Consider the following 14,298-nt stretch of genomic DNA (forward strand, 5'->3'; position numbering starts at 1 on the left):
GGCAGGTTATGATAATGAGGCTAACAATTGTTTGATGAAGAAATAATAACGTGTAAACCTGTGGGAAGCTGCTAGAAAATGATCGGTTTTGTGGGAAAAACGGGAATGGAAATAAAACGAAAGTTGTCGAAAAAAACTGAGATGGTTGTGTAATGGGTGAAAGGAACTGAAGCTGTGAAATAGTATTCACGAGTTTACACGAAATGTTTGTAAACTTGGAACAATGGATTTTATAGCAGCGGTTATGTTGAAAGCGTTGAAAATTTTAGGTTATGGTTTGGAAGTAAATTACGTATTATTGAGTATAATTAGGCAGGATAAAATGTATGGTAGATTACGGAAAAATGGAAGATGAATACAAAGTGGAACTTCTTGTACAAACGAAAAGAGAAAGTAAGACGATAGAGAAGATTTCGAAATGCAACAGAGACAATAACAAACGTAATTGTTGGGTTCAAATTAATGACGATGTAAATAAAACAGAAAGAAACTTCCACATGGGAAAAATATATTAAAAATAAAGATTCCAAGACTTACCAAGCGGGAAAGCGCCGGCAGACAGGCACATGAACAAAACACACAAACACACACACAGAATTACAAGCTTTCGCAACTGGCAGTTGCTTCGTCAGGAAGGAAGGAAGGAGAGGGAAAAATGAAAGGGTGTGGGTTTTAAGGGAGAGGGTAAGGAGTCATTCCAATCCCGGGAGCGGAAAGACTTCCCTTAGGGGAAAAAAAAGGACAGGTATACACTCGCACACACACACACACATATCCATCCGCACATACACAGACACAAGCAGACATATTTAAAGGCAAAGAGTTAAGGGCAGAGATGTCAGTCGAGGCGGAAGTACAGAGGCAAAGAAGTTGTTGAAAGACAGGTGAGGTATGAGCGGCGGCAACTTGAAATTAGCGGAGGTTGAGGCCTGGCGGATATCGAGAAGAGAGGATATACTGAAGGGCGAGTTCCCATCTCCGGAGTTCGGATAGGTTGGTGTTGGTGGGAAGTATCCAGATAACTCGGACGGTGTAACACTGTGCCAAGATGTGCTGGCCGTGCATCAAGGCATGTTTAGCCACAGGGTGATCCTCATTACCAACAAACACTGTCTGCCTGTGTCCATTCATGCGAATGGACAGTTTGTTGCTGGTCATTCCCACATAGAAAGCATCACAGTGCAGGCAGGTCAGTTGGTAAATCACGTGGGTGCTTTCACATGTGGCTCTCCCTTTGATTGTGTACACCTTCCGGGTTACAGGACTGGAGTAGGTGGTGGTGGGAGGGTGCATAGGACAGGTTTTACACCGGGGCGGTTGCAAGGGTAGGAGCCAGAGGGTAGGGGAGGTGGTTTGGGGATTTCATAGGGATGAACCAAGAGGTTCATATATATATATATATATATATAAATAAAACAGAAAGAAACTTCCACATGGGAAAAATATATTAAAAATAAAGATTCCAAGACTTACCAAGCGGGAAAGCGCCGGCAGACAGGCACATGAACAAAACACACAAACACACACACAGAATTACAAGCTTTCGCAACTGGCAGTTGCTTCGTCAGGAAGGAAGGAAGGAGAGGGAAAAATGAAAGGGTGTGGGTTTTAAGGGAGAGGGTAAGGAGTCATTCCAATCCCGGGAGCGGAAAGACTTCCCTTAGGGGAAAAAAAGGACAGGTATACACTCGCGCACACACACACACACATATCCATCCGCACATACACAGACACAAGCAGACATATTTAAAGGCAAAGAGTTAAGGGCAGAGATGTCAGTCGAGGCGGAAGTATAGAGGCAAAGAAGTTGTTGAAAGACAGGTGAGGTATGAGCGGCGGCAACTTGAAATTAGCGGAGGTTGAGGCCTGGCGGATATCGAGAAGAGAGGATATACTGAAGGGCGAGTTCCCATCTCCGGAGTTCGGATAGGTTGGTGTTGGTGGGAAGTATCCAGATAACTCGGACGGTGTAACACTGTGCCAAGATGTGCTGGCCGTGCATCAAGGCATGTTTAGCCACAGGGTGATCCTCATTACCAACAAACACTGTCTGCCTGTGTCCATTCATGCGAATGGACAGTTTGTTGCTGGTCATTCCCACATAGAAAGCATCACAGTGCAGGCAGGTCAGTTGGTAAATCACGTGGGTGCTTTCACATGTGGCTCTCCCTTTGATTGTGTACACCTTCCGGGTTACAGGACTGGAGTAGGTGGTGGTGGGAGGGTGCATAGGACAGGTTTTACACCGGGGGCGGTTGCAAGGGTAGGAGCCAGAGGGTAGGGGAGGTGGTTTGGGGATTTCATAGGGATGAACCAAGAGGTTACGAAGGTTAGGTGGACGGCGGAAAGACACTCTTGGTGGAGTGGGGAGGATTTCATGAAGGATGGATCTCATTTCGGGGCAGGATTTTAGGAAGTCGTATCCCTGCTGGAGAGCCACATTCAAGGTCTGATCCAGTCCTGGGAAGTATTCTGTTACAAGTGGGGCACTTTTGGGGTTCTTCTGTGAGAGGTTCTGGGTTTGAGGGGATGAGGAAGTGGCTCTGGTTATCTGCTTCTGTACCAGGTTGGGAGGGTAGTTGCGGGATGCGAAAGCTGTTTTCAGGTTGTTGGTGTAATGGTCGAGGGATTCAGGACTGGAGCAGATTCGTTTGCCACAAAGGCCTAGGCTGTAGGGAAGGGACCGTTTGATATGGAATGGGTGGCAGCTGTCATAATGGAGGTACTGTTGCTTGTTGGTGGGTTTGATGTGGACGGATGTGTGCAGCTGGCCATTGGACAGATGGAGGTCAACATCTAGGAAAGTGGCATGGGATTTGGAGTAGGACCAGGTGAATCTGATGGAACCAAAGGAGTTGAGGTTGGAGAGGAAATTCTGGAGTTGTTCTTCACTGTGAGTCCAGATCATGAAGATGTCGTCAATAAATCTGTACCAAACTTTGGGTTGGCAGGCTTGGGTAACCAAGAAGGCTTCCTCTAAGCGACCCATAAATAGGTTGGCATACGAGGGGGCCATCCTGGTACCCATGGCTGTTCCCTTTGATTGTTGGTATGTCTGGCCTTCAAAAGTGAAGAAGTTGTGGGTCAGGATGAAGCTGGCTAAGGTGACGAGGAAAGAGGTTTTAGGTAGGGTGGCAGGTGATCGGCGTGAAAGGAAGTGCTCCATTGCAGCGAGGCCCTGGACGTGCGGGATATTTGTGTATAGGGAAGTGGCATCAATGGTTACCAGGATGGTTTCTGGGGGTAACAGACTGGGTACGGATTCCAGGCGTTCGAGAAAGTGGTTGGTGTCTTTGATGAAGGATGGGAGACTGCATTCCATATCAAACGGTCCCTTCCCTACAGCCTAGGCCTTCGTGGCAAACGAATCTGCTCCAGTCCTGAATCCCTCGACCATTACACCAACAACCTGAAAACAGCTTTCGCATCCCGCAACTACCCTCCCAACCTGGTACAGAAGCAGATAACCAGAGCCACTTCCTCATCCCCTCAAACCCAGAACCTCTCACAGAAGAACCCCAAAAGTGCCCCACTTGTAACAGAATACTTCCCAGGACTGGATCAGACCTTGAATGTGGCTCTCCAGCAGGGATACGACTTCCTAAAATCCTGCCCCGAAATGAGATCCATCCTTCATGAAATCCTCCCCACTCCACCAAGAGTGTCTTTCCGCCGTCCACCTAACCTTCGTAACCTCTTGGTTCATCCCTATGAAATCCCCAAACCACCTCCCCTACCCTCTGGCTCCTACCCTTGCAACCGCCCCCGGTGTAAAACCTGTCCTATGCACCCTCCCACCACCACCTACTCCAGTCCTGTAACCCGGAAGGTGTACACAATCAAAGGGAGAGCCACATGTGAAAGCACCCACGTGATTTACCAACTGACCTGCCTGCACTGTGATGCTTTCTATGTGGGAATGACCAGCAACAAACTGTCCATTCGCATGAATGGACACAGGCAGACAGTGTTTGTTGGTAATGAGGATCACCCTGTGGCTAAACATGCCTTGATGCACGGCCAGCACATCTTGGCACAGTGTTACACCGTCCGAGTTATCTGGATACTTCCCACCAACACCAACCTATCCGAACTCCGGAGATGGGAACTCGCCCTTCAGTATATCCTCTCTTCTCGATATCCGCCAGGCCTCAACCTCCGCTAATTTCAAGTTGCCGCCGCTCATACCTCACCTGTCTTTCAACAACTTCTTTGCCTCTATACTTCCGCCTCGACTGACATCTCTGCCCTTAACTCTTTGCCTTTAAATATGTCTGCTTGTGTCTGTGTATGTGCGGATGGATATGTGTGTGTGTGTGTGCGCGAGTGTATACCTGTCCTTTTTTTCCCCTAAGGGAAGTCTTTCCGCTCCCGGGATTGGAATGACTCCTTACCCTCTCCCTTAAAACCCACACCCTTTCATTTTTCCCTCTCCTTCCTTCCTTCCTGACGAAGCAACTGCCAGTTGCGAAAGCTTGTAATTCTGTGTGTGTGTTTGTGTGTTTTGTTCATGTGCCTATATATATATATATATATATAAAACAGAAAGAAACTTCCACATGGGAAAAATATATTAAAAACAAAGATTCCAAGACTTACCAAGCGGGAAAGCGCCGGCAGACAGGCACATGAACAAAACACACACACAGAATTACGAGCTTTCGCTCTAATACTACTAATAGTAATGACCTTTCAGAAGGAATTTAGTTTCATGTCTGAAACACAATTAAACACGTGTTTCTACCTCTAGGAAATTTTAATTACCTTCAGGCTGGGAACCAGTGCTTTACATCAACACAAAAAAGATGACCACTTAATTAAAATTAGCAGACAAGTGAGAGATTACAAAGAGTAATTAATGTGATAAAAATAAAGCAACAGCAGAATAGATAAAAAGATGGATAGACACAAGTCATTCACTGAAAAGGCGTTGGAATAATGTAGTAGATAATACTTCACTTAAAAATTTAGTATAGGCCAGCATGGTTTTAAATATGCACAATTCCTGAAACTGAGCAGTAAGAAATAATCAGAAATGTACAATTATAAAAAAACTTTATACTTATAAATTAAAATGACTAAAGCACAAAAGATTTGGAAAAGAAAGGTGAAATAAGTTGTGGTGGATATTGTGATTGACAGGTCAGAAAAGAAATGTAATTAAAATAAACATTAAAGTGAAAGAAGACACAAACAGAAGACTATAGACCAGAAACAAAACAAGACAATATAATTGCAAAAATGCAAAGAAAATAGGTAATGAAGAAAGTGAAAGGAAATGGGAAAAAATCTTATGTGCAGGAAGCATAAAAACAAATTTCTACTTTCCAGCTGTGTGTGTGTGTGTGTGTGTGTGTGTGTGTGTGTGTGTGTGTGTGTGTGTGTGTGTGTGAGTTGACAAAAGAATGTGTCCAAGTGCTAAGCTATTAATCATCCATTCTTTGTGTTCCAGTCAGATTCATAGAATACATAAAACATATCATGGTATCAAACAGAATGTTTGCTAACAAGTAAGCATGGCCTCACTCCCGGTGATACCATCTTCCTCTGCCTAGGAATACCCACCATTTGTGCTATGCCTTAGAGTGAGGACTGGAGGCCAAGCTTGCTTCGTTCTTGCTTGCAGTACCTTTAGTCATTGTTGTGACTATAATACAATCTAAGTGGTCTTTCTGGACACATATTTGTTAGTTGCTGATTGTTTCAGCCACATTACCACACCTGACTAGTGTTAAATTACCAACAATTCACTGGCTTCGTGACAATTCTAACATTTCTGCTGTGTTTCCTGCCAGTGTTTCCCTTCAGGGGGTCTGGGGCATGTTGGTAATCCGTATCTTAAATAATGTAACATTTATTTGTATAAAAGGTACCTTTTCTCTGAAAGTATAGGGAATAAAAATTTGTAAAAATTATGGCTTGTAGGTTACACATTTCTAACCATTTAACAGAAGGATATCTAAAAATATTTATTAGTTTTACGATAATAATTATTCTTGTAAAAAATGGAAACTGAAATAAAAACTGTCTGGTCTTCTCTATGTATGTAAGGCTCAAACTTCTTTGTTGTTGTTGTTGTTGTTGTTGTTGTTGTTGTCCTCAGTCCTGAGACTGGTTTGATGCAGCTCTCCATGCTACTCTATCCTGTGCAAGCTTCTTCATCTCCCAGTACCTACTGCAACCTACATCCTTCTGAATCTGCTTAGTGTACTCATCTCTCGGTCTCCCTCTACGATTTTTACCCTCCACACTGCCCTCCAATGCTAAATTTGTGATCCCTTGATGCCTCAAAACATGTCCTACCCACCGATCCCTTCTTCTAGTCAAGTTGTGCCACAAACTTCTCTTCTCCCCAATCCTATTCAATACCTCCTCATTAGTTACGTGATCTATCCACCTTATCTTCAGTATTCTTCTGTAGCACCACATTTCGAAAGCTTCTATTCTCTTCTTGTCCAAACTAGTTATCGTCCATGTTTCACTTCTTTGAGATTTACAAAAAAGGAAAACTTCTGCGCTACAATGCACAATATTCAAATTAGTGTATCCACTAATTTTGAACAAATTCTGACACATAGAAGCTGAAAACGAGTACACTTCATTCTTAAAAAATACATCTTATAGGAAACAGTCATTAAAGTTGTCAATACATGCCAGCTCCATAAGATGAACTGTCTGCGTCCCCTTCCCTCTCATCTCACAATTTCCCTTTTCCTGCCTGTCTGTAATGTCCTGCCCTTGAAACAAGGTCTCCAATAGCTCTCTCTGGTGCCTTAACTCTTTCTTTATCTGAATTCAATACTTGCTTCACTGCAAAATGATGAACAGTTTATAGCAGGCTTTTCAGAACTTCACACTTTGCAACATTTCCTTCACTGAATGTTGCCACTGCATCAAAGACACCAAAATGCAGGGTACTAATCGACACAAGCAATGTCTTGGGAATTCTGTCCCAAACTGAGCTGTTGACAGGCTCATCAGGAATCTGGGTGAGGCCATGAAGACATTTTTTCAATAGTCTCACATCTGGCAAATCTCTCAAAGTTTCTTTCAAGACCTCCACTGAAAGGTATAGTTGGTTTCTGAATAAATTTCTAACTATTTTGCTGTGCTCTGTTGTCTTTGCACCATTAATTCACTTTATGGATGGCATAGACCATGAATGGGTCTATCACCTGTTGAAGACATGTGGGGGGAAAAAAAACTGCCCATAGAGCTTTTCTCGTATCTTCTACATTACTGACATCCTGCCTGATGACCATGGCATAATAATTTTGGATTTTATTTATGATAGATTCTGTGAGTCTGTTCTTACCATCTAATTCTCTGTTGTCTTCCAATATTTTTCCCTTGTATGCAGTTTTCAGTCGTCGCACTCTCGTACCCATTTGCTTTTGTACATGACCTATGCACTCCAGTTTAGTGATAGCTATATTTTCTTTTCTCCATATGGCTTCTCTTCCTCAACTGCTTTGAAAGCTTTTGAACCCCCATCAACCTAAATAACTGATGAGAATCTTACCTTCTTCAACTGTTCAGATTCTTGGAACCTGATCAGGCCCACACAGCATTTTGTTTTAATAAATTTATAACACTGGAAAGGGGAAATTCCATAGGTTAAGACACATGAAAAAAAATTGAAAATTTCAAGATTTCAGCTGATATGTAGCATTTTAACCCCCCAACATAAAAGCCCAAACTATCTCATTTTTACTATTTTGATAGAAACTTAAAATCCTTGGTATACTTGACCAACTTAAGAAGAGACCTTTATAAAATAAAACTCCACTTACGTCCATCTCAACACTGATAGTTATGTGTTTGGCTGCTGGGGAGCTTCTGGTACTACATTTGCAGCCTGACTGTCATGTTTTTGTTGAGACAGTTGCCACTAGATATCACTTTTACTGTGTGCAGTTTGGATGCTCAACAACAAAACACTTGCTTTTGGACTCTCTCCTATATTTTTAATTAGGCACTGCTCACAAAAAAGGATTAATACAGTGATCATCAGTTTGACATTGAATATAGCAGCTCAGAAAATGAAGAAGAATTTGATGTTATTTAATTAGAGACTGAAAGTGATGACGGTTTGTCACTGAGCAACAAGTGGTCGCCAATGATACGAGATAAATACATTCATTGTGCTCCATTATGTTAACAGGTAACCATTGTGAAATACATGGTTAGACTCCAAAGCTACACAGAAACTAAAGAATGACTTCAAGTTTCAGGATAACTTCATCAAAGTCCAGCGCACAAGTATACTCAAGATTTTATTGTTGGTGATTTTCAAAATATTGTAACACATTATTTTGAGCTTTACAAGCAATCTTTATTTGTCTATGTGCAATGGCATTCATTATACGATGTTTTTCATTAATAAACATTATTATTCCTTGGAATATAATTTGAAAAAAAAAAAACCATTAAGTTAAGGGGTAGTGGCTATACTTGTTAAAGTCCTAACTTTATTGTCACCCTCATGGGTGTGTCCTATTACGTTATTACACTGTGCTTTTTAACATGTATTTCTGTCATCTTTAACTATGATGTAAATAAAATAGAAAGAAACTTCCACATGGGAAAAATATATTAAAAACAAAGGTTCCAAGACTTACCAAGCGGGAAAGCGCCGGCAGACAGGCACATGAACAAAACACACTCTGTGTGTGTGTTTGTGTGTTTTGTTCATGTGCCTGTCTGCCGGCGCTTTCCCGCTTGGTAAGTCTTGGAATCTTTGTTTTTAATATGTCATCTTTAACTGTTAGAACAAATTCCACTTGGGTGCTATAAAACTCCCTTGTGTCTGTCCACAGCTCAGTGGCTCTCCTACTTTGTGAGCAGTCACATAATTTTATGTATACCAGTTACCAATTAGAAATCAGTGTGTTCGTTGGTTTGGTGTAATGAGGGGGGCAGGGGTTGGGAGGGGAGTGGGTGCACTGAGGCAAAACATAGCAAGAAAGTAAAGAAGAATGAGCACCAGTAAATGTGATAATTGGCTGATGAGGACTAAATACCCACTGTAACTTAAAATAGTCAGCCAATAGAGTAATAATCTTTCCAAGGCTGTCTTCCAAGACATTTAAAGCAGTAGAAGCAGCTCAAAAATATTACTACATTTATTTACACCATTCATCAGAATGGTTCAGTAAACAGCATACCTCCATTACTCCGCTGATGTCATGATCACGCTGGTGAAGAATGCGGACAGAAGCTTCCCACTGGTCAATAAGCTCTTGTCTTTCCTGGTGCAACTTTCGAAACAATTCAGCTGTTCTTTCCACACTCTTTTCTAATGAGCCAACATCATTTACTGCTGCCATTACCATCTTTTTCTTTTCTTCTACTTCCATTCGTAGATTTTGTCGCTTTAACTCCATTTCCTGAAATTTAGTAAATTAGTGAACAACTGTTTGTATTGACTTCCACATTTTGATAATCCAAATCAGTGTTTAATCTTCTTGGCAGATTACACCGTGCCAGACGAACTTGGAACCACTAATTCAAGTCCTGGTCAGGCACACAGTTTTGATCTGACAGTAAGTTTCAAATCATTGCACACTTTGCTGCAGGGTGAAATTCATTCTGCAACCAGTGTAGGCTAAGAAGTCATGAACATACCTTTGCTTTACTTTCATCTTCAATAGTATATCTGCTGAGCATGATATTGTCTTCCTCTTTTCTTGCCACATGTTCTTCCCATGCTGTGAGAGATTCTTTATCCCACTTAATATTTGATTTGAGTTTTTCAAGTTTATCTGTGTTGCGAACAATGTCATTCTAGAAAAAAAGAAATCAAAGTTCACAACATACAAAATCATTGCAGCAATAAGATTAAATCAAGTTAAGTTTGGCTTTTCACTGAATATCTACTATAAACCATATTTACATTTAATATTAATATTTATATTTGAGCACTAGCATATTTAATGAACAATTCAGACTTATTAACCTAAAAAAACTGAAAACAGTAACTGAGACACACTAACACCTACATCTATTTTTAAATGTAATTATTGCCACCATTTGGCTGTATGTTCTTATTATTTATTTATTTTAGTGTCTTGATTTCGACTGCAGAGCCATTTTAAGTGTGAAGGTGAGGGAAAAAATCATTAAATATCAGACATATCTAACTGACATGTTATCATCACAGAAATATTACAAAACATATGTGTACACGATGCTGTATCCGCATCTGGTGAAGCCTATGGGCTGAGGATGACACGGTGGCCAGTCAGTACCATTGGGCCTTTAAGGGCTTTTTGGATGGAGTTTGTTGTTTATTTGTACATATGTCAACGTTATTTCATGTTTGGAGATTGTTCATTCTTACCATAGCACAGTACGTTAAAGTGAGTATGCCGTGCATAATGTTAAATGTAATCCCTTTTTTTAATTCACACTCAGATCTTATAATGAGATGAGAGGTATATAAGTCCACAAAAGTTTTGTAATATTTAAAAAATTTGTCATTTACACAAGTCTGATATTTACTAACTTTTATTTCACCTTTGCCCTTGAAAATGGCTCAGCCAAAATTGGAATAGAAATAGATAAATAATAAAAACTTAGTCAAATTGTGGCAATTATTTCATGTAAAAGTATATTATAACTGTGGTCCCAAACCAAAGGAAAATCATCTATATCTATATTGGAACAACTAAGCCCTCAGTCACAAATATTAATCAAAATTGACCTGGTTTCAACGCTACTATGAGCGTCATCTTCAGAATTAGACTAGCTGTTCTAAAACATGTCACATATTAAAAAAGATCTGAGTCGGAAAGGCGACATCATGAACAGTTGTGAGATGGCGAGCCGCTAAGGGCTGCTCGTACTGTGAACAAGGGTTAGCAGCTCGCCATCTCAGAACTGTTAATGATGTCGCCTTTCCGGCTCAGATCTTTTTTAATATGTGACTTGTAAGTACTGCATCTTTACCAGTCAGTACAAACTTTAATTTTATTAATATACTATATACCTGATATGTTTTAGAACAGTTAGTCTAATTGTGAAGACAACGCTCATAGTAGCGTCAAAATCAGGTCAATTTTGACTTAATATTTGTGACCGAGGGCTTATTTGTTCCAATATAATTCTGACTCCGTGACTGAACATTAGCAGCTATGTTCAAAGATTTTCATCTATATCTGTATTCTGTAAGGTACCTTACAATTTGTGGCAGCATGAAATTCTAGTATCATTACCAGTTCCTCCTTTCGTTGTTACATTCGTGAACAGTGTGCATAAAGAATGCCCATCAGTAAGACTCTGTACGAGTTCAAACTTCTACAATTTTATCATAAAAGTCATGTCATGAGATGTTTGTTGGGTGAAGCTATATGTTGCATAACTCATCTTGCAATGTACATATTCAGTATTTCAACTATAAACCATTCCATGAAAATGTCTCTCTTACAGCATCTGCTGTTGGTGTTTCATAACCGCCCTCTGATGCTTTTGTGCTTCCTAAACGAAACATACAGCTCCTCTTCAGACATTCTCTATCTTGTCTATTAACCCTACATGGTAATCATACCAGACTGGAAACCAATACTCTCTAGACAGATGAAGTTACCTTTTTCGTCGGTGAATTACATTCTCTTACGATTTCTCCAATGAATCTGTCTGGTGTCTGTTCTTCCAAGTACTAGTTTTGCAAGGTCATTCCATTTTAGGCTGCACTGAGTACATACTCTAGACATTTTACAGTTGCCATTATTTACTGGTCTATTTGCAACAATACTATGAAAAGTATAGACTGCTACTCACCATACAGCAGATATGTTGAGTTGCAGACACACACACAAACCAAAAAGACAAGGAGGTGGTGAAAAAAGATTAGATTAGTACTTGTTCCATAGATCATGAATACGACACTTCATAACGATGTGGAACATGTCAGGTTAATAAAAGGTGTCTATACAAGATATTACATAACACTCAGTAATTTTTGTTTTTATTTTTTGTGGGGGTTGGGAAATTACTCACTTACTATATCCAAAAATTCACCAAATGAATAGAAGGAGTTGCCATTAAGAAATTCTTTTAATTTCCTTTTAAATGCTATATAGCTATCTGTCAGACTTTTGATGCTATTAGGTAAGTGACCAAAGACTTTTGTGGCAGCATAATTTACCTTCGTCTGAGCCAAAGTTAGATTTAAACTTGAGCAGTGAAGATAATCCTTTCTCCTAGTGTTGTAACCATGTACACTGCTATTACTTTTGAATTCGTTCGGATTGTTAATAACAAATTTCATAAGTGAATATATATATTGTGAGGCTACAGTGAAGACTTCTAGCTCTTTAAATAAGTGTCTGCAGGATGATCTTGGATGAGCTCCAGCAATTATTCTGATTACACATTTTAGTGCAATGAACACTCTTTTACTCAATGATGAGTTACCCCAGAATATGATGCCATACAAAAGGAGAGAATGAAAATAGGCTTGGTACGCTAATCTACTCAGCTTACACAAAAATCAAGTTCCATAAAAAATATAACAAAGACTGAATCTTTATGTATTCAGTGCAAAAAAGTGTAATGGTTTGACTTGGAAAACAGTGAAGTTAAAGTAAAAAATGCAAATGAAACCAATTGAGGGAAAAAACTGTAGCAAGTGCAAGTTCAGTGACATCCATATGTAAACACTGTCACAATTGTCATCTCATTTTAACTACAAAAAACATGAAATTGATGACCTTAAAAGGATTGTAGCATTATTGGAGAAGTAGTTGCAAAATCTTGATTGTAAAACTCAACAAACAGATAATCGACTGAACATCAAAGAAATATCAGTTACCAGTGACTTAAACAAAGCAAGAACCACAGTGAAAACCAACACAAAACTTAGAAATATGAACATAAGAGCAACACATACCTATAATTACAAAAGTGATTCTACAAACAATGTCACTCAGAAACATATGAGTCCAGAAAATAATTGGAAACAGCAGAAGTCATGCACTCTAAATTTTTTGCACATTTCACGTAATAAACAATGAAATATGACTAAAAAATCAGTTGACCTGTCTGAAGTGCGCAAAAAATATTGAAAAGTTTCAATTTTTGCTGATAATCATGGATGCCAGATATCAGAAAATATGTCAGATGTGCAAACTAACTTAAGTGTCCAGTTCTTTGTCAAGCCACGACCAGGTGTTGAAGATGTGAAAAAACATTCGTAAAATAATGCAAAAACCTCCTCTTAAAAAACTATTTTGTAATTTGTGCAGTGCAATTGATGTTGCCTGAGATAAAGACAATGAACTCATCACATTTCTTGAAAGTGTGCTACTCGAATCAGGCAATACAAATGTAGCTGTTGTAAATCATCCACACAGATATGACCTACCTCCTTGGTCACGTGTAAATAAATTAACAGGAAAGAGTAAACAAGGAGATAAATGAAGTATGCAGACAATTTCTGTATGTGAACTTAATAAATGTAAGCACATTAGACACATCCATGCATACCACCCATGGCCCCCATTTAAATTATGGTGGGGAACAGGTTTTGGTTGAAGAAATCGGTCTTTTAGTTAAGTTGAGTCACAAGAGGCATAATATAGAAGCAGTTCAAAGTACTTTGTACAAATGGGTTATAAAGAAGGATGTGATGTCTTATAAAAAGAGTGAATGACATTTTTCAGGGAAGTAAACTGTATCACAAAAAATGTGTTTCACAACTAAAATACAAATACATACTAAAGATTGTACACCAAAACGTACAGTCATTAACAAAAAAAGTTGATGAAATACATATACTCCTTAACAGTGAATGAAAAGAAGTTTCAGTTTTATGTTTTTGCGAACACTAGTTACAAAATGAGTATTTTCATCACTCAAAAATATTAGATTTTAACCTTGTGAACTGCTCATGTAGAATGGAATCAAAGCGTGGAGGAACTTTCACACATGTAAAAGAATTGGTTGGTTGGTTGATTGATTGATTGATTGGGGGAGGAGACCAAACAGTGAGGTCATTGGTCCCAAGATCTAAGGTGACAGAAACCAAGGGAGGAACAACACAAACACAGCAGTCCAGTCAAGGAGAAGGGAAAACGGGCAAAAAAAGTGGAAAAAGGAATGTTGGGACAGCATGAAGAGGAAAGAACAGGAAAGGGGGGAGCAGCGAGAATAGGTGTACCCCAGAAACGCTATGCGATTGGGGCACCAGCACTACCACTAACCCATCCTGATCCCCACACCATACAATGATCACGACACAGTGGGGTCAACACCAGGAGAAGAAGAAACAAGAAAAAGGGAAACAAAATGTTGTAA

At 39.7% G+C, this 14,298-nt stretch overlaps 1 protein-coding gene across 5 annotated transcripts in view; it reads right to left on the reverse strand.

Annotated features, from left to right (window-relative positions):
* Positions 1-14,298, reverse strand: part of LOC126335503 (coiled-coil domain-containing protein 39) — a 424,893-nt gene that overhangs the window by 274,168 nt on the left and 136,427 nt on the right. For all 5 annotated transcript variants that reach the window (XR_007564887.1, XM_049998846.1, XM_049998848.1 and 2 more), the window contains 2 exons: positions 9,628-9,786; positions 9,168-9,389 (listed from right to left, as the gene is read on the reverse strand). Coding sequence is in view for 4 of the 5 variants with exons in the window: in XM_049998846.1 (XP_049854803.1) it covers positions 9,168-9,389; positions 9,628-9,786 (381 nt within the window). In the remaining variant the exon portion in view is untranslated. The remainder of the gene's footprint in view (positions 1-9,167; positions 9,390-9,627; positions 9,787-14,298) is intronic.

Source organism: Schistocerca gregaria, chromosome 2, assembly GCF_023897955.1.
Source record: "Schistocerca gregaria isolate iqSchGreg1 chromosome 2, iqSchGreg1.2, whole genome shotgun sequence".
Classification (NCBI taxonomy): domain Eukaryota; kingdom Metazoa; phylum Arthropoda; class Insecta; order Orthoptera; family Acrididae; genus Schistocerca; species Schistocerca gregaria.